This window comes from Cololabis saira, chromosome 20 (genome assembly GCF_033807715.1).
Source record: "Cololabis saira isolate AMF1-May2022 chromosome 20, fColSai1.1, whole genome shotgun sequence".
Classification (NCBI taxonomy): domain Eukaryota; kingdom Metazoa; phylum Chordata; class Actinopteri; order Beloniformes; family Belonidae; genus Cololabis; species Cololabis saira.
This window is the reverse complement of record NC_084606.1, coordinates 27093284-27118534: the sequence shown is the minus strand read 5'-3', so window position 1 is coordinate 27118534 and position 25251 is coordinate 27093284. Positions and strand designations below refer to the sequence as shown.

Genomic DNA, 25251 nt, shown 5'->3' with positions numbered 1-25251 from the left:
ATAAGCAGTGACTGTTGCTGAGGAACTCATTGTGTAAGAGTGTATAACTGGATAAGATGGAGATAAAGTTGCATATTAGTGTTTTAACACGTTAAAAAAAGCACAGATCTGTTGACGCAGTGCAGTTGAGCAAACAATAAAATGTTGACTGCTGTTAGATAATTAGAAATTATTATTAGTGTTGAGTTGGAACACATTTGGACAGAGACAACATTTTCTATTATTTTCTATGCCGTATATTTGTTTACCTCACAATCTTCAGCTTCATTTTCTATGCCGTATATTTGTGTACCTCACAATGTTCAGCTTGTAGGTTCTTACACAGATTTAAGGGAAGGAAATGAAAGGAAATATCAATGACGAGTAACATAAATGATTGTTTATATGAGCTTGTCAAGACGTGTGATTATTTTTAGTTTATTGATTGATTAGCAGCAGGATGCAGAGCTGAACCGGCTTTAATGGTTGCAGATATTTCAGAGTAAATCTGCTATATTTAACTCCGGGGTTGCGGCATAACTACGGCCTTTTCAACGTGTTTTCACAGCTGTGTGCAGGGCGGAGGGTTTTTGGACTGAACTCGCCCGTCTCCTTGCGTTTCGCTGTGCAACAAGTTTGGATGTCTGGTGATGTTTCTCGTGTGTGTTTGTTAGCTTTAGTTCCTGATGAGTTAAAAGCCATCACCTCCGACGTGCCTCTGTTTTTGCCTGATGTCCACCCCACCACCCCCCTCAAGGCCCCGCCGTGTAACGTGAGCCGCGGCGACGGAACAGGAATCTTTAATCGAGGGACAGACGGTGGATGTGGGAGAAGAGTCGGATGACTAAAAAGGAGGAAAGAGTCATTTAGCTAATTAGATCAGAGTGCTACGCCGCATGCATCACATTTACTGCTCTCTGGAGACGGAGAGACGTGCACCAGGAGTTTGTGTTCGCCTGCCCAGTGTTCAAACAAGTGTTGGATATTGTTTGTGTCAGCGGTAATGAAGCACCCCAAACAAATAACCAATAAAAAAAGCTGTAAATGCGTGTTTTACCAGGACCAGAAGATGCGGGAAAAGCTGGGCATCGGTAGGGAGAACATCGAGGGGAAACTCGTGACCATCGTCTACGGCAACGACTTGGTCAACATCTCCTTCCTCAACCTGCAGGCCATGCAGGAAGACACAGCGAAGGTAACCATGGGAACGGCCTTCCTACAATGTACTCAAATTACCTATACTTTCATATGATGTTCCTTCCGTTCTTCCTTTCTTCTGTCACTCCTCCTTCTAATCTAGTTTAGTCTTTGCTCGTAGTCCGTACCGCTGATTGCTCATTTTATGATGTTGGCACAATTAGGTTTGGAGATCGTTCCGCTCATGTGTGTGTGTGTGTGTGTGTTGAAGAGTTTATACAGCCGTTGGTTGTGTCACCCAGCTCTAACGCCGCATGGGTGGTTGAGAGAACGCTGTTTAATAACGTGTGTGTGTGTTTCCAGATTTGGACGGATGAGCTGTTCACTTTGGCCACGAACATACTTTCCCAGAATGCATCACGGAACACCTTCCTCCTCAAAGCGTAAGATTCTGCGTGCGTCTCATCTTGTGATCGTGCAGGTTTTTAAACGTTTTTAAATGACACTCTCCCTGCTTCTCCGCAGGTACACTAAACTAATTCTGCAAGTGAATCAGGACGGGAAGATTCCAGTGAAGAAGTGAGCACCGTGCCCGCCTGCCTCTTAGTGAACTCTACACACGGTTTCCTCTGCCAGTGCTTGCTACTTCTTCTTTCTTTTCCACTTCTCTGTCTCTCTCTCTCCTTCCCTTTCCCGACTCCTCTTGGCCTTCCACACACATATTTTAATCGTTTTTTTTTTTTTAAATGCAGTCTCGATGTAAACCGCGTTAGCGGGGACGGTGATTTGACCGGAGCGGCTCTCTGTCTTTCAGCATTCTCAAGCTGTTTTCTGATAAGAAGCGGGTGGAGACGGCGCTGGAGCAGGGCGTCATTGTGGACAACAACAACAGGGTAAACATCCAATGTATTCACTTACCGCAGGACCACTCAGGATTTTGCGTGTGTTTGGTATCGCCTCATGCACGGCAACAGCATGAAATAGTTGGTTACTCTCCCCGGGGTGTTGGATACAGTTGGATTCTTGGCATGCTCTTGTGGTGAAATGAAAGCAACAAGGAAGGCTGCACGCCTTGGGAAGAACAGCCTGAAAGTATGCTGATATACTGCTTTTATTCATTATTTTATTAACTTTTGTTCCTAATTTACAGTTTTGACATTTAGTAAAACCCAAAATACATATCTTAGATGTGCAGACTGATAAACCTAAAAACCCCAATCAGGCCAGTACAGAAAATGTTATTTTTCTTGATTTTTACCCCCCTTTTTTTCGAATTTAAGGTTGTGCGTATAGGTTTTAACCCCAGGAAATGTAAATATGTACCATAATGACACAATGTTGATGAGGTATTGCCTATGAAATGGTTTACTCAATGTCTAGTCAGCCAGTGGTTCTCTGCGGTGCTAATCTCCAGCGAACTTTGCTCCTCGCTGCCAGCCCTGACAAGTACCGTCTCACACACTGACAGGATCAGTTCCTGAAGTGAGTCCTGGAGGAAAACCTTAGATGTATGAATCGGGGGTTGTTGTCTGAGACTGCGGTGGGTTGGTACACTTCAACTTCAAAGCAGAAATACTTTGCAGCTGAATTTACAGCTTATTTTTCTCATACGGGCTTCTTTGGAAAGACACCCTATGGATGTGCTGACTCACACACACACACAGTGGAGACATGTTTAAACTGTACAAGCGTCTTTGAGAGACTGTTTTTGCTTAGGAGTACAAAAAAAAAAGATGTAGTCAGACTTTCAAACTTTAAAATCCACTGAGAGTATCAATTATGTGTGGTTTCCGCTATTGTTTGGTGAAAATCTCTGCTTGTGCGGGCCCTATAATATATCTCAGCTTTGCAGGGTTAAGATAAAACAACCATGTATTTCGAGGAATCAGGGAAATCTTTACTTATGATCAATTCAAAGTTGCAAGGACAATTTTTAAACAGTTTAAACTGGTTTAAAGTGTCCCGTCAGCGCTTCGTTCACACGCTGTTGTCGTCTGCTGCCACCTGCTGGCTATATAAGAGAATACACCAACCAGGTTTTAACTGCCGGCTCCTGATAGCAGCATCGAACCCATATGGTGCTTGAAAAGGTCATTAAAAGGTCACCTTAATTAATTATGTGTATCTTTTTAATATAATTAGTACTTTTGATCAGTTTCAGTTTGTTTGTGATGGCTGACCTCTGCTGAAAAAAGTGGCTCCAAATCCCTGTTTTGTTGCTCTGTCGTCCTTCACAAACTCTGAAGGGAAGCAAATTATGCTCATTTAATGAGCTCAGTTAACAACCATCATATAAAGAAAATAAATTATGATGGCAGGTGATCAGTAAGTGTGAGAAGAGTTTATTTTATTTAGTATGCTTAGTGGAAAACTTTGCATACTGTTGTTTTTTTGTTCTTTTTTGTTCACTTTTCTTTATTGTTTTCTTTCCACACCACGATGCTCTTGGTCGTCCATCTGCAGTCAGAGGGAATAAGGCCTGATGAGTTTACGTGGGAAGTTTTCCAGAGGTTTCTCGACAGCTTGTGTCTCCGGCCTGAAATACAAAGCATCTTTGAGGAATGGTATGTGACATGGAAACCACACTTTCATGAACTGGCACTGCAATCTATTTCCATGACAGCTTTTTGATACAATATTTGCCCCCCCCTCCTCCTGCCTTCACTAAATTCTTTAATACTAAGAAATGCATCTTGTTAAAATGCTTTTTGCCTTCGGCTCCAGCGGCTCCAAGAGGAAACCGTTCATCTCTCTGGACCAGTTCGTGGAATTCATCAACCGCAAGCAGCGCGACTCCAGACTGAACGAGGTGCTGTACCCCCCGCTGAAAAAAGAGCAAGTCCGACAGATCATGGAGAAATATGACACAAACGGCCAGCTGGACAGAGGTCAGTAGTTCTCCTCACACAACAACCATCACTCACCACGTGTATGCAGAGTTTGAGAGCTTTGAGCGAGTCTTCACGTCCTGAGACTTGAACAAATAACACAGCAAATCTACGACAGAAGCAGCGAGGATGAAATGGCTTTGCTTGCTTTGGCTTCGCTGGGTTTGCCAAAGTTTTCTTTGTAGGACTGACTTTGAGGCATTGCTCCTTTTTCTTTCTATTTTTTTTGGTTCTTCTCTTCCAAGTTACTGAAAAGCACTTAAAGGGACTCCAGATTACTGTGATTGTTATGTAACAATAATTACAAATACATGCAGCTGTGTCTTGGTTTTGATTGTTTCTGTTTGTCTCAAAGGAGGTTTATTAAAAGCAGAACCCTGGAAATAATAGTTTTTTATTTGGTCTTCTGTGGATGATAGGAACAAAAGCAGCCGAACTGCTGCCAGACACGTTCTATAAAACCAACCCACACCCAAAGCAAAGTGTTCAAGTCTCGGCCTGTTGACGTCAAGCAGATCAAATATACGTTCATCATCAAAACCCCCTGTTGTCTCTCTTCATATTAAATTAATTTGATCACTGTGGCAGATTTTCATTGAAATCAACCACCAGAACAAGTTTCATCCACCTCCCTCCCACTCTCTGCTGCAGACCAGGTCAGTTTGCAGGCGTTCAGACGGTACTTGGGAGGAGACGAGAACGGCGTGGTACCTCCAGAGAGGCTCGACATCATCGACGACATGAACCAGCCGCTGTCTCACTACTTCATCAACTCCTCGCACAACACGTACCTCACAGGTAAAGTCTCAACGTTTCCTGAGAGCCATATTCTCATTTGTGCTAAATATTTGGTCATTGTTGCAATGCTTTTTGTCACTTTTTGTCTGAAACTCTTCATTTTAAGCTGCAAAAAATGTATTTCTAAGAAAGTAAAACATCCTTATTTCAACAAAATGTAAAGACTATTTTAGACTCTTTTGTTGGTTTTAAGAATACTAGTTGAGAAAATTGTTGTTACCCCACTGGCAAATGTATTTTAAGCAAATATATAAGATGATAACTGTATAGTATTTATAGGCATATTTCTCCAGGAGCTGTTTTTGCAGTGTACAATAACACAATTGATGCACAATAGTTATATTTTGATATCTAGCTCTCAGTCCACTTTAATGCATACTTTTCCATGTGTGTGTGTCTTGTTCAGTGGGCCAGCTGACCGGCCTGTCGTCGGTGGAGATGTACAGGCAGGTGCTGCTGACCGGCTGCCGCTGCATAGAGCTGGACTGCTGGAAGGGCCGGCCGCACGACGAGGAACCCTACATCACGCACGGGTTCACCATGACCACTGAGATCCCCTTTAAGGTGGGCCGTGCTGCCGTCCGACGGTGATATGTGTTCCTCGTTTAGTTGATTTTAACAACTTGATTAGATTAAGTGAGCTGTGATACAACAAACCTCGCTGCACAAAAGAACAAAGAAGGACCCGGTCGCACCAGGAAACGGGGATCTGGAGGTTATGTAGAGCTCTACTCTGCAGATGTTTGTGATTTTTGTCTTTTAAGGACATGTGAAACAACCCCGGCACACTGATCTGATTTTCCTCCTCTTACTGCAGAAATATGGAAATATTTTTGGAAATTTGTCATGTTTTTGCTGTTGACTCAGAAGTACTCAAAACAGTAATGGATTTATTACATAAGCTCATTTATCTGATTTATCTGATTTAATGTCCATCCGTAATCACATTTATTAAGTCATCAGAAATAAATCTTGGAGGAACGCTGTCACGATGCGACAGATCTGACTTTTCCCGTCTCTGTCTCTGACTGCAGGAGGTGATCGAAGCGATAGCAGAGAGCGCTTTCAAGACTTCCCCGTACCCGCTCATCCTGTCTTTTGAAAACCACGTAGACTCGTAAGTCCTGTCAACATTCTGCAGCTGAGCTGCTACTTACCAAGTCAGATTCACAAGTCCAGGCTGCAGTTTTGAAGTATTTTGCAGTATACTGATGCTTGAAAGCACGTTGGGTTTCTGCATCTTCTTTCATTTTAGAGCGAAACAGCAGGCCAAAATGGCAGAGTACTGCAGGACGATCTTCGGAGACGCCCTGCTCATCGACCCGCTGGAGAAGTATCCGGTAAGATTGAAATTGCAGCCAGGCGCAAGTAACAACTATTAAAGCTGCTCTTAGTCTGAATTAAATGCATTCTGCTGATTCTCAGAAAAGTGTTAAGGAGATGATCTACTAAACTGAAAACAAAAGAAAGCAAGTGAGTGACTTTAACATGTGGAAAAGCCCTGATTTGCAGCTCTACTGGCACACTAAGTGAAAATATTTAGGAAGAATTGGCGTTCTTGTTCCTGGAGCTACACAGGCTGAGCCGTAACATATTGAAGAGAGTCGAGTCTGGCTCTCCGGGCCGAGCTCAAAGACAGCCGTCTTTTGTTCCAACTCAGGACAAACAGTTGATTTAGGCTGATCCAGATTGGGTTCGGTTGGCCGTGTGACTCCTGTGACATTGTAGCATCAAATTTAGATTAAGTCACATTCCTGATCTTCTCCATCGGGCCAGATTAGTTAATAATTAGTTAATAAAATATCATAATTTAATTTGACTGGTTGTTGTTGTCTGTTTTAGATGTAATTACCTTTTATCTACCGGATTCATTTATTTATTTATTCATTTATTTATTTAATTATTTATGTATTTATTTGTTGAAGCCAAGAGACAAATTTCTGTTTTACCTACTCATACCATTTTATATCATATTCATGGGATTCATTTATAATCGTGCTGCCACCTATATATCAAATCATGCTTAACTATTACTGTATGTTGAAGTGTATCCAAATATATCCGAAGTGATGATGATGATGCACTGATGATGTGAAGGTGTGTTAACTCTATATTTAGACGTCACCCATGCGTGGGGGGGGGAGCTGTTTTGGATAGAGAGCGGAAGTGCAAACAATTTTTTTGACTGCATTTTGAACCAAATTTTCAGCTTTAAGATGAATGTTATTTATTTTTCTGTTGCTATAAAACAACAAAGAAGGATTATTGTGACACTGCGAAGAGTGAATGCGCGTTCATTAATAATTTATTTATGTATTTTAGCTGAATCCAGGTCAGCTGCTTCCGTCGCCGCAGGAGATGTTGGGGAAGATTCTCATAAAAAATAAGAAGAAGCATCATCATCACCGATCTTCTGAGAGTGGCAGCGAACCACGGCGCAAAGATCTGACCGAGCAGTCGTCAAACACCAGCTGTGAGTGTTTCACAAATGTCACATATACACGCACATCCAACGCCAGTTTGAATCTGAAGTTTTGCCACCGTCTGCGTAGACTCCCAGCTGACGGACGCTGAGGGAAGTCTCCTGTCCAACGGGGAGGAGAAGCTGGCCGAGGGGATGATCAAAGACTCGGAGCCTCGCAAGTCCATCGGTGGGTTCAGGAGCAATGAGGTGGAAATGTGTTGCCGGTGGGGATGGGCGGTATGAAAAAAAAAATGTATCACGATAAATTATGGCATTTATCCCGATAACGATAAAAATGACGATAAAAAAATACCAATTCAACTCCACCTTTTCAACTATAAATCTATCTCGCTCTCAGATCCGCCATGTTTGTTACACAAAAACCTATCAACGGGAATTTATCTTTCTTTCTTTCTTTCTTTCTTTTCTTTCTTTCTTTCTTTCTTTCTTTCTTTCTTTCTTTCTTTCTTTCTTTCTTTCTTTCTTTCTTTCTTTCTTTCTTTCTTTCTTTCTTTCTTTCTTTCTTTCTTTCTTTCTTTCTTTCTTTCTTTCTTTCTTTCTTTCTTTCTTTCAGGCTAATTTCTTTCTTTCTCTCTTTCAGGCTCACTTCTTTCTTTCTTTCTTTCTTTCTTTCTTTCTTTCTTTCTTTCTTTCTTTCAGGCTCACTTCTTTCTTTCTTTCTTTCTTTCTTTCAGGCTCACTTCTTTCTTTCTTTCTTTCTTTCTTTCTTTCTTAATTTCTTTCTTAATTTCTTTCTTTCTTTCTTTCAGGCTCACTTCTTTCTTTCTTTCTTAATTTCTTTCTTTCTTTCTTTCTTTCAGGCTCACTTCTTTCTTTCTTTCTTTCTTTCTTTCTTTCTTTCTTTCTTTCTTTCAGGCTCACTTCTTTCTTTCTTTCTTTCTTTCTTTCTTTCTTTCTTTCTTTCTTTCTTTCTTTCTGGCTCATTTCTTTCTTTCTTTCTTTCTTTCTTTCTTTCTCTCTTTCAGGCTCACTTCTTTCTTTCTTTCTTTCTTTCTTTCTTTCTTTCTTTCTTTCTTTCTTTCTTTCTTTCTTTCTTTCTTTCTTTCTTTCTTTCTTTCTTTCTTTCTTTCTTTCTTTCTTTCTTTCTTTCTTTCTTTCTTTCAGGCTCACTTCTTTCTTTCTTTCAGGCTCACTTCTTTCTTTCTTTCAGGCTCACTTCTTTCTTTCTTTCTTTCTTTCTTTCTTTCAGGCTCACTTCTTTCTTTCTTTCTCTCTTTCAGGCTCATATCTTTCCTTCCTTCCTTCCTTCCTTCCTTCCTTCCTTCCTTCCTTCCTTCCTTCCTTCCTTCCTTCCTTCCTTCCTTCACGTACATTGTGCGTCGATTTAATGCTGTCTTCGCTTTACACAAAAACGTCATCAACAGGAATTTATCGTTTTTACCGCGAGATGACAAATTCTTACCGTGGGGACATTTTTTGACGGTATATCGTGAACGATAAAAATATCACCCATTCCTAGTTGCCGGTGTGCCGAACATTTTTCTAACAGTCTTCCCCTCCTCCCATCAGGAGGAGAAGGAGAGAGCGAAGATGATGACGAAGAGGACCCAGACCTGAAGAAGCCCAACTCTGACGAGGTACGACACGGCCGGGCCGGGTTGGTAGCTGGTTCCAGGGTAGTGGGGCGGACTGATGCATGTGGAGCTCTGCTCCTCCCTCAGGGCACCGCCAGCAGCGAGGTGAACGCCACGGAGGAGATGTCCACTCTCGTCAACTACATAGAACCGGTCAAGTTCAAGACCTTCGAGGTGGCAGCTAGTAAGTGTGAGAGTGTGTGAGGAGGGAGGGATGTTTAACTTATCAGCCTCAAACACCTTTATTATGCAAATTATCCAGCAGACAGGTTCTTCTTTTGTGCTCACTAATCCCCATTCTTGCAGAAGTTAACTTTAAATTCCTCCTTTTCTCTCCTTTCATTGTCCGTCAGAGAGGAAGAAGTTCTTTGAGATGTCATCATTCGTAGAAACCAAAGGCATGGAAGCCCTGAAGAGCACCCCCATCGAGTTTGTCGAGTATCCTGATTCTGATTTGTAGTTTCATGTAGTTATTTTTTGTAGTTTTGTAGTTTTTCTTCATTAAGTTTTGTAGTTTTTTTTTCTCGAACATATGCACAAAAAAATAAATAAAACGGCACAACAATAAATCAATGACATAAAAAAGAACAATAATAATCACTAAATAATAAATGTACCATCGTAAACAAAGTAGACGAGAATTAATAAATATAATAGCATGTAATGGCATGCTCGAAAAAGGAGTAGGAAGAAGCAAAAAAACTGGACCCTCATTATTAAATATGAAAGAAAAAACTTGACATAGTTAAAGGTTGCACAAATTAATAGTAAGAATTTTATAAATTGTGGTATAGCCAAGTATTAATCACCTGACTTATTTACCCTGAGTAAAGACTTGGGTGCTGATCTATGTGACTGTATTTCTGGGTTTTTTTTAGAGAGCGCTTTGGCCGATGTCTTTAGAGACGTTTGCAAGGTCGTACCTTAGAAAGCGCTGACGACATCGTCCGCATCACTACTGATTTGAGCTGGTCCAAATCTGCAAGAACCACCCTCAGAAGTGCTTCTTTAAACTATCATGTTGAAGGTTTAATACTTAGAACCTTGGCAGAGTAGTTACAGAAAAAGTATCTAATCGGCACGCCTCCCCTAGTGGGAAAGCACAAAGGCGAGTCGGCTGAGTAGGTACTAATGTAAAAGCGCCATTAGTGATGCAAGTGGTCCAGACTTTTAAACATCCAGATGTTTCGAGGCATTCTTTTTTTTCTTTTTTATTATTGGAACTAGGGCTGGGCGATATGGACCAAAAGTCATATCTCGATATTTTCTAGCTAAATGGCGATACTCGATATATATCTCGATATTTTTTCTGTGCCTTAATTGGGGTTTCCCCCAAAGCATTATAGCATAGCATCTCATAGCATCATTTTTTTCTGAGGCAAACCCTTAAAAAAACAGTCAGTTTTAATACAAAGCCTCGTGCCAAATGTCACACAGGTTCCTTTATTAACAGAGGTCTGCACAATATCAAAATGTATAAAACAAATGAAATAAAAATAAACTGCCTGCATATATAGAATAAAAATGCTTCTTGAATAAAATAAAACAAATATCCCTTTCCTGCATAACAATTAAATTAAAATACACTGTGCAATTAATACAATGTAGACAGTAACAGGCAGACTTTTCCACTGAGGTTGACAGTTGTGCAAATAACAAAACATTTGTGCAAATCTCAAATAAAACATTCAAGTCAATGTGTCACAAAATAAGCTATATCAAAATCATAAAAAAAAATAAATAAATTAAAAAAAAAAAAAAAATCGATATAAACGATATTGTCTCGTACCATATCGTGTTTGAAAATATATCGATATATATTAAAATCTCGATATAGCCCTAATTGGAACAATAACCCGCGACCCGGGAACGGATAAAGCGGAAGAAGATGAGATGAGATTATTGGAACAATTATTTAACTCCACCAAATACAGGGGACATCTCTATATATATTTATATCACGGTATTTAGTGGAAAGAGTCAGACTCAAAGGATATCTATTTTCACTTTGCTGGAATAGTCAGTTCTGTTCTGTCCCACAAAAAAATACTGCAATTTGGATCCTGGAGTGTGTTGCAGACTCCTGAAAGGTGGTCTTACATCTCCGAACATCAGGAAGAGATTTAAAAAAAAAAAAAAATTCTTGCACCATTTCCAACATGCAATAAATCGCCGCTGCTGTGCGCCTCCCTTTCCGTGTTCGGCGTGTTAAATCCTTCACAGCGCTCTTCCAGGTACAATAAGAACCAGCTGAGCCGAATCTACCCGAAGGGAACGAGGGTGGACAGCTCCAACTACATGCCTCAGCTCTTCTGGAACGTCGGTTGCCAGATGGTGGCGCTGAACTTCCAGACTCTCGGTGAGTGCAGCTCACCTGCATGATATATCCCTGGAATATCCACATTTAACGTGTACTATAGGTTCTATTTATTTAAATTACATGTCATATCTCGTAATTATTTGACACTTTTGTGCATTTTTAGACAACTTTTTCAACCCTTCCCCTCTTCTCTCCGTTGTCTCCTCCCAGACCTTCCTATGCAACTGAACATGGGGGTGTTTGAGTATAACGGCCACAGCGGCTACCTGCTGAAGCCGGAGTTCATGAGAAGGATAGACAAACACTTTGACCCCTTTACAGAAAGCATAGTGGATGGAATAGTCGCCAATACGGTCAAAATCAAGGTAAAGAAAAACTTGTGTTTGTAACGCAGGAGGATATAGCATTTTTGATTTGATTTGATTTGATCTTTATTCATCTTGAACAAAACAATTTAAAACACATACATCAACAATAATAATAAAGCACAACCAGTTTTGTTCAAGAAGGGACAGGAAGAAGCAAATGCTTATCTAGTCCGGCCCCTTCTTGCAATATAAGAGTATCCGATATATAAAAGAATAATAGTAGCAATAACAATAATAATAATAACAACAATAATACATATATACAGTGTATACCCTTCTTCTTGACATATAAAAGTATGTCAATATAAAAGTAATTAAAAGACAAGTGAGTCAATAATAAAAGTAGCTAAAACGAAAGGCATCAAGCACAGTAGAGAAGAAAAAAAGTCAATGAAAAAAAACAAAAACAATCACCATAATAAAAGTAGCTAAAAAAGAAAGAAAAGCATCATGCACAGAAGAAAAAAAGACAATGAAAAAATAATAAAATAAAAAATCATGGTCATTATAACATCAATTGTTGGTAGTTCAGTATGAGAATCTGCTTATAGCAGCGTTTGAATAGCCTGATGTTCTTGCAGACCTTCACACTTTTATCAAGATTGTTCCAGAGTGTTATACCATACACTGAAATGCACATCTTTTTCAATGTAGTATGACTCTCTTAAAGCCACTATATGTAGTAAAATGACTTTACTTTACTACAAGGGGGCATCTAGCTCTGCTATATTGACAATACTGTGCATTTTATCATGACATGCTGCCTCCATATGTGGTATTTTTACAGAGAGGCTGTAAAAACAATGATATTTCTGTACTGTTTGACCTACTCTAGGTGATCTCAGGTCAGTTCCTGAGCGATAAAAAGGTGGGCGTGTACGTAGAGGTGGACACCTTTGGGCTCCCGGCTGATACGAAGAGAAAGTACAGAACCAAAACTTCCAACGGGAACTCGTTAGATCCTGTTTGGGATGACGAAGCGTTTGTCTTCAACAAGGTAAGTGAAAGAATGAACGGTGGTTCAGGTGTGCGTCACGTCTGATGTTGTGTCTTACGGTTTATCACTGGCATCTCCGTCCAGGTTGTCCTTCCTACACTGGCCTCTCTCAGGATAGCTGTGTTTGAGGAAAACGGCAAGTTCATCGGCCACAGAATTCTTCCTGTGTCGGCCATCAGACCCGGTAAATATTCACCCACGTTAAAAAAAACACAAACAAAACTACATGTCCATGTTAGGTTTTGGTCCATTTGTTTGTTTTTGTTGTTGTTGTTTCAAGGATACCACTACATCAACCTGAAGAACGAGCTAAACCAGCCCCTTCTGCTCCCCTCCCTGCTGGTTCTCGCTGAAGCTCAGGACTACATCCCTAATGAGCATCAGGGTGAAAACTTAACCCACTCCACTAGACTTAATGACAAGAGAAGTAGCTGTTAGCAAGCATGCTCCGTGTTGGTCCGATGCAACTATAGCAACATTGTGTGTGTGTGTGTGTGTGTGTGTGTGTGTGTGTGTGTGTTTGTGTGTGTAGAATACGCAGAGGCTCTGACCAACCCCATCAAACACATGAGTCAGTTGGCCAAGAGAGAGAAACAGCTGGCGGGTCTCATTGAAGACAACAGTGAGGTGAGACACATCTGTGTGATGTCAACAGGAAACTATTTACCCTTTACTTATTATTATCATATCATTAATTGATTATTAATCAATCATATCATTATCATAATTATTGTTACTTATTTTCCTTCTCTTCTCTGAATGGTTTAACATGTGTGTTTTTGTATAGATCGCTATTATTACTGCTTTGTCTGTTCAAAGAGGATTGTGATATTGATGACGATAGATATTTCTTATTATATTTTACATTACTTATTTAATTAATGAATTACCCCCTTCTTTTACTTTATTAGTTATTGATTTGTTATTATTATTGTATGTATGTGTGTATCTGTATCTGTATATTTTCTTTCCTCTGCTCTCTACCCAAACATACGGAGGGGTGAGGGGGTGGGGGAACACTGATCCTACTCATACATAGCCCACCCTATTTATATATATATATATATATATATATATATATATATATATATATATATATATATATATATATATATATATATATATATATATATATATGTATATATATGTATATATATGTATATGTATATATATATATATATATATATATGTATATATATGTATATGTATATATATATATATATATATATGTATATATATGTATATGTATATATATATATATGTATATGTATATATATGTATATATATGTATATATATATATGTATATATATATATATATATGTATATGTATATATATATATGTGTATTTTTTTTCCCTTTTCCTTCTCTCTTCACCACAACCCCCAACAAAAAAAAAAAACAACAGGAAAATCAATTTTTATTTATTTTTTTATTTTTTTGGAGGTTGGAGTATCGGTCTGTATTAATTCATGAAGTGTGCTTTCTAACTTTTACTCAACGTGTCTCCAACCAGCCCAAAGAAAAAGAGATCAACAGAGAGAGTGATGCCAATCCAGGAAGTAAACTCCCGTCCCCCGTTCAGCAAATCTCCTCCCCCTTCGAGGAATGCCAGGACCCCGTCAGGTTACCCGTACCAGGTCAGGACAAAACACAAGATGATTAGATGAGCAAATCCTCCCCATCCGGGCATTGATCCATATGTTCTCTTAAAGTTTTATCATGTTTAATTTTTGTACATCTGCAGTGTTGCTCTTCATTAGTTAACATGTTTGGTCTTGTAGATGTCTTGATGGGATCTTACTTGTCTTATTTCATCCAAATATGAAAACTATCATTCTGGTTTAGACCAAATATGTTATGTTTTATAATCATGTTCATGCTTTTTCTTTTTTTTCTTTTGCAGTAAGCACAAATCATGTTGATCATAATTCATTTCATGTCCTTTGTGTGTGTGTGTGTGTGATTTGTCTCTTTTCTTTCTGGGTGCATGTGACTCTGTGTGTGCAGCACAAACTCAGAAGGAGGACCTCATAGCTAGTGTCCTGGCAGGTAAGGTCATCACATGGCTGACACCATTTCATTTGTCTCTAATCTCCTTTATTTTTTAAATGTGGACTAACAGGAAGTGGCCACTTTTCAGTATTTCCATCTGTTTTTCAGACATCAAGGCTCAGACTCCAGATGAGTTGAGAGAGCAGAAGAGTTACTTGAAGCTGCTAAAGAAACAGAGGAAAGAACTCAAAGAGCTGCACAAGAAAAACCTTAAAAAGGTGCGCGGCCGATGAACTCCGACGTGACAAGTCCTCCACACGGGACACGCATGCATGGTTTTCCTCCCACCTACCAGTTACAGAGTGTTTTGGCTTTTCCTCGTGCAGGTGTGGAATCTGAGCAAAGAGCAGAAGAGCCGGAGCAGCCAGCTTCAGTCCGACACCCAGAGGAGACGGAGTCAGATTGAAAAACGTCTGAAAAGCAGCATCAGGAAGAAGTGAGTCCAGAAGCTTAATGGGAGGGAAAAGCAGGCAGTCAGATGGGAGGCAGCTCGATGCTAAAACAAAGTAAAAAAGCTGCAGAGTCCCTGAGTATCTCTGCAGGCGACAGGACTTGTAGGGGAAGTCTGCGGTGTACAGGGAGAAGAGGAAGGGTGAGAGTACAGTCCCCCGGGGTGCTCATGTGCTGCTGACCGCCTGGTCGGAGGTGGTTCCTCAGGTGGACAGTAATCCTGTAATATGGTGCATGATGGCATCTTCAACTCCACCCCCAGGACGATAAGCAAACTGCAGGGATCTTGTTTAGTTACTAAGGTGTTACAGTGTGGTAGCAGACAACAAAGTAAACACCAGTAAGATGCATGACTGAGGTGGATGATGACGAGTGACAGGGAAGCTGTGGGTCAAGGGAAAATAATGATGACAATAATAATCCATTTTATTTGTAAAGCGCTTTTAAAAGGGTACACAAAGACGCTTTACACACAAATGTTAAAATCAGATTAAAAGACAATAGCAGGATTAAAATATGCAAGAGGAGATTATGGGGCGTACAGAGTAATTTATATGAAAGCAGTTTTGAAAAGGTGGGTTTTTAGGGAAGTGTTGAAAGTGGACAGGTAGGAGGCCTGTTTGGCCAGGGGCGGGACAGGAGGATGCTGGGATTGATTCTGAACTGTACTTGTTGAAGAATGTGTTCAGTTCAGTGGCTCCACCCAGACATCCATCCATCTAGTCCAGGGGTCGGCAACCCGCGGCTCTAGAGCCGCATGCGGCTTTTTAGCGCCGCCCTAGTGGCTCCTGGAGCTTTTTCAAAAATGTTTGACCTTTTTTTTCCTTTTTTTCTTTTTTTCTTCTTTTTTCTTTTTTTCTTCTTTTTTCTCTTTTTTTCTTCCTTTTTCCTTTCCTTTTTAATCGCAACATTTCGACTTTTTTCTCGACATTTCGACTTTTTTCTCGACATTTCGACATTTTCTCTCGACATTTCGACTTTTTTCTCGACATGTCAACTTTATTCTCGACATTTTGACTTTTTTCTCGACATTTCGACTTTTTTCTCGACATTTTGACTTTTTGCTCGAAGTATTCCCCCATTAATAACTAATATAGATACATGCACAATGTGTTGCCTTCATTCTAAGGCTTACACAAGACTTTTCATTTTTTTGCGGCTCCAGACATATTTGTTTTTAGCGTTTTTGGTCAAATATGGCTCTTTTAACATTTTGGGTTGCCGACCCCTGATCTAGTCCTCGTCCTGCTCGAAGCCCGTGATCCTCCTCATCCCCAACCTCACGTATCTGGTTGTTCTGCAGGGGCCGGTTCTCCAGCTTCCCCCTGTACACCTCATTGCTGTCTGTAATCTTGACTCTTCTTGCTTGTAACGATGAATAAGACTGATATATGATAGAGGGATGGATTGATGATGCACCAGCGTGGAAAAGACGGTAACTGCTTCCCGTGTGCCGCAGTGAGCCGCAGGCCCAGGCGCAGAGCGAGCTGACAGCGCTGGATCAGGAGCACGAGAAGCAGACGGTCCAGATCCGGGAGTGGCAGATGCAGGAACTCCTCAAGCTGCGACAAGAGCTGCACTCGCTGGAGAGACAGAAGCAGCACGCACATCTCCAAGAGGTGACGCCAGAAAGTCTGTGGCCCTTCAGCCAATCCGCCGTTGCTTACTGACAAACTGTGGTTCTGTGTCTGTTCAGGCATTTAAGAAGTTAAAGGACATAGCACAAGAATGTCAAGAAGCTCAGGTGAAGAAACTCAGGGAGACGTGTGAGAAGTAAGTGGAGCCGTTTCACCCCCCGCAGGCGTGAAATAGGAAACTTTGAGACAAAAATTGGCCTGATGGCAGTGCTGTTTTGGTTTTTACAAGTGGTTTTATTATGTCTCGGATTTCTGTCTAAAACCAACAACCTGTCACTTCTGGATATAACGTCATTATTCAACCTCGTCTGCAGAGAGAAGAAAGAGCTTCAGAAGATCCTGGACAGGAAGCGACAGAACAGCATCAGTGAGGCCAAGATCAGAGACAAAGACAAAGCTGAATCGTAATAACTGTTTGTTTAACGTTTGTTTATTTACTCGTCTCTCTTTTATTTACTTCCATTCACGTATCTTTACTTTTGTCCATCAGGGAGCTGAATGAGATCAACAGGAAACACATTCAGGACTCTGTGGCCCTGATCCGCAGGGTAAGATCACGTCACACGCTCGTCCCCGAGAGGCCTTCAGAGTTTCAGCACAGCTCATTTTTACCCGTTTTTAATTTTCTCTCTCTGCTTGTCCCGGCTTTTGGGACGTCAGCTGGACGAGATGCAGACCAGGAGGCAGAAGAACCTTGAGCAGGACCAGAAGGAGGTCCTAAAGGAGATGGACCTCAAGCTGCCAGAGGTGAGCTGTCATTTTATTTTCTTCTTCTTCACTAATGCTGTTAGAGGGAGAACCGTCTTCGTGGAAAGATCATGTTAAGTTCGCACTGTGATAAAAATGCCTCCCAGACCGCCTCCGAATGTGGCCTTGACGATAAGATCCGAATGTAGATATCTCCTGAGTGGGTCCACATGTGTCTCTAAGCACTTGTAAGTGGACCCAACCAGGAGATATCTACCGGGTCTGAACAATTACTCCTCGAGTGTGAGTAATAATAGAAGAGAGAGAGAGAGAGAGGACAAAAGAAAGGAAACTGAAGAGTCAAGAGAACGGTTTGGTCCAAATGTATAGTTGTACAGAGGATGTGGATGGCGTGAACCTGCACAGTTGGATCACATCATGCTCATAATACAAAAAAAATGCTATTCAGAAAAGATTGAAAGCACTTTAAAAAAATGTTCTGGTCATTAGGAATGGGTGATATTTTACCGTTCACGATAAACCGTCAAAAACATTCCCCACGATGAGAATTTCTCATCTCGCGGTAAAAACGATAAATTCCCATTGATGACGTTTTTGTGTAAAGCTGATTTATGGTTCTGCGTTAAATCAGGAAGGAAGGAAGGAAGGAAGGAAGGAAGGAAGGAAGGAAGGAAGGAAGGAAGGAAGGAAGGAAGGAAGGAAGGAAGGAAGGAAGGAAGGAAGGAAGGAAGGAAGGAAGGAAGGAAGGAAGGAAGGAAGGAAGGAAGGAAGGAAGGAAGGAAGGAAGGAAGGAAGGAAGGAAGGAAGGAAGGAAGGAAGGAAGGAAGGAAGGAAGGAAGGAAGGAAGGAAGGAAGGAAGGAAGGAAGGAAGGAAGGAAGGAAGGAAGGAAGGAAGGAAGGAAGGAAGGAAGGAAGGAAGGAAGGAAGGAAGGAAGGAAGGAAGGAAGGAAGGAAGGAAGGAAGGAAGGAAGGAAGGAAGGAAGGAAGGAAGGAAGGAAGGAAGGAAGGAAGGAAGGAAGGAAGGAAGGAAGGAAGGAAGGAAGGAAGGAAGGAAGGAAGGAAGGAAGGAAGGAAGGAAGGAAGGAAGGAAGGAAGGAAGGAAGGAAGGAAGGAAGGGAGCCAGAAAGGAAGGAAGGAAGGAAGGAAGGAAAGGAGCCAGAAAGGAAGGAAAGAAAGGAGCCAGAAAGAAAGAAAGAAAGGAGCCAGAAAGGAAGGAGCCAAAAAGAAAGAAAGGAAGGAGCCAAAAAGAAAGAAAGGAAGGAGCCAAAAAGAAAGAAAGGAAGGAGCCAAAAAGAAAGAAAGGAAGGAGCCAAAAAGAAAGAAAGGAAGGAGCCAGAAAGGAAGGAGCCAAAAAGAAAGAAAGGAAGGAGCCAGAAAGAAAGAAAGGAAGGAGCCAAAAAGAAAGAAAGGAAGGAGCCAAAAAGAAAGAAAGGAAGGAGCCAAAAAGAAAGAAAGGAAGGAGCCAAAAAGAAAGAAAGGAAGGAAGAAATGAGCCAAAAAGAAAGAAAAACAGAAGAAATGAGCCAGAAATAAGGAAATGAGCCAGAAAGAAAGAAAGAAAGAAAGAAAGAAATGAGCCAGAAAGAAAGAAAGAAAGAAATGAGCCAGAAAGAAAGAAAGAAATGAGCCAAAAAGAAAGAAAAACAGAAGAAATGAGCCAGAAAGAAAGAAAGAAAGAAAGAGAGAAAGAAAGAAAGAAAGAAATGAGCCAGAAAGAAAGAAAGAAAGAAATGAGCCAGAAAGAAAGAAAGAAATGAGCCAGAAAGAAAGAAAGAAAGAAAGAAATGAGCCAGAAAGAAAGAAAGAAAGAAAGAAAGAAAGAAAGAAAGAAAGAAAGAAAGAAATGAGCCAGAAAGAAAGAAAGAAATGAGCCAAAAAGAAAGAAAAACAGAAGAAATGAGCCAGAAATAAGGAAATGAGCCAGAAAGAAAGAAAGAAATGAGCCAAAAAGAAAGAAAGAAATGAGCCAAAAAGAAAGACAGAAAGAAGGATAAATTCCCGTTGATGACGTTTTTGTGTAACAAACATGGCGGATCTGAGAGCGAGATAGATTTATAGTTGAAAAGGTGGAGCTGAATTGGTATTTTTTTTATCGTCATTTTTATCGTTATCAGGATAAATGCCAGAAATTATCGTGATACATTTTTTAGTCCATACCGCCCATCCCTACTGGTCATATATGAGAGTGGAGGGGAAAAAAAGCACCTAATGATGTTACTGTTGTGTTGTGTGGTCTTCTCCAGCTTCAGTCTCAGCTGGACAGAGAGCTGCAGGAGGAGTACCGGCAGCTACCTGAAGAAATCTGCCAGTACCTTCACATGGAGCTTCAGAACAAAGGCCTCAAAAAGGATGCCCTGTTCTCCTCCATCTCCAATCACAGCAGCCCCAGCTCGGACCCGCCCTCCTACTGCTCCACCCCCTCCAACCCGTCGACGCCCAAACGCAACACCTGGAACAGGAGCACGGACAATAGCATTGCCTCGCTGGCTGATTCCACCTCTTCCTCCAACACGCCCGTCGTGTCGGAGGCGGAGAATTCAATCAATTAGACTCATTTCTTGCACAAACAAAAAAAAAGTACATTCAGCAGGGGTCTATATTGATTTGTAATGTTGGATAGTAATGATAAAGATGAACTAATTTTATTTTATTTTTTGTTTTTTAAAGACAAACTGTTTTGTCCTCGTCTACAGAGCTGTAATATTATTAGTTTACTGTTTAATGAATTGTTTCATTTGTTGGACTATTTCATAACAACCATAATCAAACTTTATTTTTACGTTTTTCTCACGTTTGCTTTGCTTTCCATGTCTCATTGTGCCGTTTCTCTTTGCACCATTTCCATTTCTGTGTCCTGCAACACGGCTGTCTTTCTGTTTTTGTAGCAGCTCAAACCTCTTTGACCTTTCTGGAAAGCTTTAAAATGTGCGGAGCGAGGAGCAGCGCTAGAGAGCGGAAGTCTAACATGCACGCTCTTGGCTTAAGCGTTTTAAAAGAGATGGATGCTGCCAACATTCAAATTTTTTTGTTGATATATGACACTGGTTTTTAACAACTGTACTAGTAGCTATTTAAAATATAACTTGAGCTGATATTCCAGTGCTACAAATAATACCAAAAATATTTTTCTTTTGTGGAAATACAGTAAGAAGTGCATGAATATTACTCAAGACCTTTTTGTTTTTGTAGGTTTTTAAATTGGAGGTTTTAGCTGTAATTGCATCAGTTGACCAGCAGGTGGTGCTGTATCCTTATTTTTGTCTTTATTGATATACATTTTATTATTATTATTGGCAATTTAAGTAGTCTATTCTTCCAAATGGTTTAATCCTTTTATACTCTACCCTGAGCTCCACCTGTCTCATAATTTCCGTCATCATTGGTCAGAATAAAATCTCTGGCCTCTGTTTAAATTCATGGTCACAGTTGAAATAATCCAGAGGTATTTTACAGAGAAATGCCCAAAAGTGTAAATTATTAGATTTCCAAATTAGCGCTTAAGTGATGTAACCCTTTCTCCTTCTAAGTAGTTTAAAAGCAGACAGCTCTCTCTAAACGCCCATACACACGCTCTCTCTAAAAGCCACGGGTGTCCATCATTGGTTTAGTGTCTAAAATCCTCATCTCATCCAATCCACTTCCTGTTTAGGCAGCAGAAATCTCACGCTTGTACTCGCAGGATAAAACCTCAATAGTTGTAGAAATATTGGAGATCTATATATGTACGTATATGGGTGCTTGTGTGTAGCCAGAAGATAATCCCCTTTTTCGGGGACAGCAATGCCACGTTCCAAGTGGCACGAGTCAGTTAGACAAGAGTGTGTGTATGCGTGTGTTTGTTGGACATGTGCTGCTTTAGTTGGCTTGCTACTTTGGAAGACTGAAGAATGACATTTGCTAAATTAGCAAGGCTACTGTGGGACGCGGTCTTCTGACGATGACTTAAAGCTGCACTTTGACATCTTGATGTAAAAATTGTAATGGAGATTCTATTTCTGTCTCGTGGTAGTCATTAACTGCTGCTTTAACTTAAGCCTCAAATATCCATTACTCTGGTTATTTGATTTTTTTTTTTTTCTTCTTAATTTTCTTTTGGTAAGTGGACATAGGAAAGGTTTGATGTAATTTTTCTATTTTAGGTCAAATATACTCTCTTAGATATTCCGCACATTTCCCCCACATTTCTGCACTGTGCAGCCAGATATTGAATGCAAGCTCCGCGGGGCACAAACTAGATGGTACATTAAGTTAAATATCTGTTTTGTTACCACTAAAGCTTCTCATTTGTCTGTATTTATTGGTGTCCTCTGTGTCACGCCAACCCTTTTCTCTTTCTATCATGTGTCGTCCACTTTGACGGGGTGAATGATGGTACTGTGTATAGGCAATCGATGTAGATTTTTAGATGTACGTGAATTTTACTACTGACTACTAGTGCTTGTGGGGGATTGCGGTCAGAGGAGTCAAAAAGGGGTTCATGTTAATCTTTTGTCACCAAAAAAAACAACAAAACGTATTGGTTTTAGGTGAAATTGAGGCAAATTTGTCCCACCTCACTCCTCTCGATGAGCACTGGCTGCCTGTCTGATCGTCCCTCTCGTACATGCACTATCATGTAAACTATCATTTGTATTATACTTTAACTACTTTTAAAAAATGGTTTTAAGTCTTTAATGATGGAGGAAAGAATCCATTCAGGCTGCTGAATAATTGAAATGTTGTAATATTAAGTTTCCAACACACTTTCAAAATGTGCTTTTTTATTTTTCTGCATCAAACACTTGCAGGGGTCAGTGTTTTTTTTTATTTAAAGAAAATATGAAATCTCTGACCTCTTTATCCCCAATAGTCACAGATGGGGATTGCCAGCGTGTAACCTCTGTCCTGCACTAACGTAAAGTGTTTCTAAGCACTAATTGTACAAAGGACTCGAGAGGTGTGACTGTCAAAGCTTTACCAAAACATCTGGACACATTCCTTGCAGGCCATGTCCAAGGCAAGTATTTTAAATTGACATCTGTATTATGTTGTACAGGATTATCAGGTACTGAAAGGGTCTTTCATTCTTTGTTTTGTGGAAAGCAAACATGCCTTTTTACATTGTTTATTTGTTAAAACTTACCTTTTTTTTTTTTTTTTTTATAAATCTGATTTGGTTGTTTGTGAAACCTTTTTCTTCCTGTGATGTACTTATCAATACAACCACTTTACAATGACAAGTGTCACTCTTACGTATGAGTAGTCGTCCATTTTTATAAGATCTTAGGGAGAAAATATCTGAGTGGATTGTAAAGATTTGACAAGGTTTTTTTTTTTTTTTGCTTTTGATTTTCTCTGTGCGCTTTGAACTTTTCATGTATTTGGTACCGCTTTCACTAATAATGCAAAACGTCATAACTGCACATGCACAAGAATTTAACTGATCAAACTTGTATAATCTAAGAAGTTGTGCCTCACGTGGCATAAGAACAAACTTTTTTGTGAAGAAATCTGATGTAATAACTACACTTCAGGTGCTGTTAAAGATTGTGTTTTGCAGTTTATCCGCATCACAGTTGTTAATGTATAAGAAGAAAACTAAAAATATGAAAAAACATGGTCTAATAAGTGAACAAACTGAATTTGTTCCCATAGATGCAAACAAACTACACTTTTGTTTGCACATATGGAAAACGCAACAAAATAAAGTGCTAAATAAAACTTAGTTTGTTCAACCTGCAGACTCGACAGTAGAAATGTAGCCGTTGAAGTTTAATGTAGATGGCATGCCACGGGTCAATGTCTTTATAGATCAGAAAAGTTCAAATCAATACAGTTTACAGGTGCATATAAGAGTTCGATATTCGTTTATGGTACATACCTTCGAGACTGGATCCACGTAAAAAGTGAATTCTGGATGGTTAAACGAATTTTAGCATATTGGTGAACTGGTAACGAGGGAAAAATGTTTAGTTCAATCTTTCAGTCCCAGTAAACTATATACACAGTTTACTTAGACTTTCACTAGTCAGTCAATCAGTCCTAGACTTTTCTGAATCAACACATTTTGGGCTACCATGAAATGTAACACATTCATAATGACTTATGACCTTTAACCCCTGGTAGATACTATTATCTAAATGTGTGTTAATTAGCAGGTGTTTGCTCACGTGCTGAAATAAGTTTTCAAACATAACTTGCAGTACAACATCAGAATTTTAGCATAACGATGCTCATTATCATTTATGTGTCTCAAAACAGAGCTGTGCGTGCTACAGTTGTCTCCTTTCCACCTTTTGTGGGGACCAGATAGCTAAACGTTACGGTCACAACGCGCCGTATATTCCAGTTTCAAGGTTTCTTTTAAAAAGAAAAAAAAAACAAACGGGCGCTGTTTTTGGTCCAGTTTAACACATGCTGTTATTGTGGCCTGTGCTGCTTTGCCACACAGATTGAAGCACAGTCAGTGCGCTTACGCCGTTAGCCATTTTCCTTTCTACCAGAATGCAGCCCGAGGCTGTTTGTAGTTTCTTCTGAGTTTTTAAATCCTATTTCTGTTTTGTTTATGTGCATAACTCTATTTTAAACCGATGCACACAATATCATTACTGGACATAAACATAGCAGAGTGCTGACTTCTGCATCGCACACAAACAATCATTGACTTTCTCCTTTATTAGACATTTGGTGACCAGCCTCCCTCAGGCCCTCCCTGAGGCCTCTGGCTGTCATCTCTCCGTCTTTTCTCCCTCTTTTCTCCCTCTCTCAGCCTCACTGTCCCATTTCCTCGCCCCCAGTTTCACACAGTAATGAGACCATCTTTTACTTCCTGGCTAGTTAAATTAATTAAAAGCAGCAGTCAAGTGTGTACACTTCAGTTAGTGAGAGGCAGCATGCAATTTACATTAGACAAGATGTATAGCATGTTTTGTTGACCGTGTATATGTAGTGTATATGATTGTCAGATATAAAGGGAATACTATACATTGATCCAGATGTAATATTTTATTGTTTGTTCATAATTAATATAAAGTATATGATTCATCATTCAGTAATAAACTTCTAACTTCCAGTTATGGAGTATAACATGCTGTTTTCTAGTTTTCTTTACAATATTAGAAGATGAAGAGGCTCTTTTTTTGTCTCTTTGCGCTCTTGATATTACTTTATTTGTAATGAAAAGGGTTAATTCAATTTGACAGAGGCCGAGCTTCATACATCTTAAATTCACAGATGATGTTTGCAGCATTTAAAGACGAGTGACGCGCCTTCAAACTGCTGCACATCCTGCTCAATCAAGCCCGAGTTACTGAGCAGGAGGAGTGTGTGCTTGTTTGAGTGGAGTTATGGGATTGTAAGTAGTTTTTCATGATGTCAACATATGTCAAATTTGATCATAATGATTTTTTTTTTTTGTATTAAGTATTACCAACAAACACATAATAATGACACTGACTATAATGGCATAAACAAATCCCTCCAAACTCCTTTTTTATTGGGTGGATATGATTGGAAACTGAAAAAAATTGATTGAAAATTAAACATGAGAAAACCAACCTTTATCTGATTGATTATCTTTATTTCGAATACAAGCACAAAAAAATCAAATAAGATAAAATGGCAAAACAGTAACTTAATAAATATAAATACCACTGGGGGAGCGTAGCGAAGGTTTGTCCTCTGGCCTTCTAGACCAACTGGTTGCAGTGGTTTGTTGATACAATTTACCGCATAACAATGTATATTATCTATGAAACAAAAATGGCTATGCACTTTGGTTTTCATTCACAGATATATGTCAAGACGGTGCTATTAACCATTGCAAGCCCTTAGTCAAAAGACCACACACCTAATTATGTGTACAGTTGGTGCTTTATA

The 25251-nt window shown here is 39.9% G+C and overlaps 1 protein-coding gene across 1 annotated transcript in view; it reads left to right on the top strand.

Annotated features, from left to right (window-relative positions):
- plcb3 (phospholipase C, beta 3 (phosphatidylinositol-specific)) overlaps nucleotides 1–24439 on the top strand; it is a 69090-nt gene extending 44651 nt beyond the window's left edge. Inside the window, exons 4-34 of the mRNA XM_061710650.1 lie at nucleotides 1040–1174; nucleotides 1480–1559; nucleotides 1642–1695; nucleotides 1931–2009; nucleotides 3580–3680; nucleotides 3841–4004; nucleotides 4656–4802; nucleotides 5209–5366; nucleotides 5837–5919; nucleotides 6058–6142; nucleotides 7125–7275; nucleotides 7355–7453; nucleotides 8797–8864; nucleotides 8949–9045; nucleotides 9215–9299; nucleotides 11096–11220; nucleotides 11392–11546; nucleotides 12385–12546; nucleotides 12631–12730; nucleotides 12827–12931; nucleotides 13079–13173; nucleotides 14061–14184; nucleotides 14555–14596; nucleotides 14708–14817; nucleotides 14926–15035; nucleotides 16509–16668; nucleotides 16746–16822; nucleotides 17001–17090; nucleotides 17177–17234; nucleotides 17347–17433; nucleotides 19638–24439. Coding sequence (XP_061566634.1) covers nucleotides 1040–1174; nucleotides 1480–1559; nucleotides 1642–1695; nucleotides 1931–2009; nucleotides 3580–3680; nucleotides 3841–4004; nucleotides 4656–4802; nucleotides 5209–5366; nucleotides 5837–5919; nucleotides 6058–6142; nucleotides 7125–7275; nucleotides 7355–7453; nucleotides 8797–8864; nucleotides 8949–9045; nucleotides 9215–9299; nucleotides 11096–11220; nucleotides 11392–11546; nucleotides 12385–12546; nucleotides 12631–12730; nucleotides 12827–12931; nucleotides 13079–13173; nucleotides 14061–14184; nucleotides 14555–14596; nucleotides 14708–14817; nucleotides 14926–15035; nucleotides 16509–16668; nucleotides 16746–16822; nucleotides 17001–17090; nucleotides 17177–17234; nucleotides 17347–17433; nucleotides 19638–19943 — 3492 coding nt within the window. The 3' untranslated portion in view covers nucleotides 19944–24439. The remainder of the gene's footprint in view (nucleotides 1–1039; nucleotides 1175–1479; nucleotides 1560–1641; nucleotides 1696–1930; nucleotides 2010–3579; nucleotides 3681–3840; nucleotides 4005–4655; nucleotides 4803–5208; nucleotides 5367–5836; nucleotides 5920–6057; nucleotides 6143–7124; nucleotides 7276–7354; nucleotides 7454–8796; nucleotides 8865–8948; nucleotides 9046–9214; nucleotides 9300–11095; nucleotides 11221–11391; nucleotides 11547–12384; nucleotides 12547–12630; nucleotides 12731–12826; nucleotides 12932–13078; nucleotides 13174–14060; nucleotides 14185–14554; nucleotides 14597–14707; nucleotides 14818–14925; nucleotides 15036–16508; nucleotides 16669–16745; nucleotides 16823–17000; nucleotides 17091–17176; nucleotides 17235–17346; nucleotides 17434–19637) is intronic.
- The last annotated feature ends 812 nt before the right edge of the window (nucleotides 24440–25251 follow it).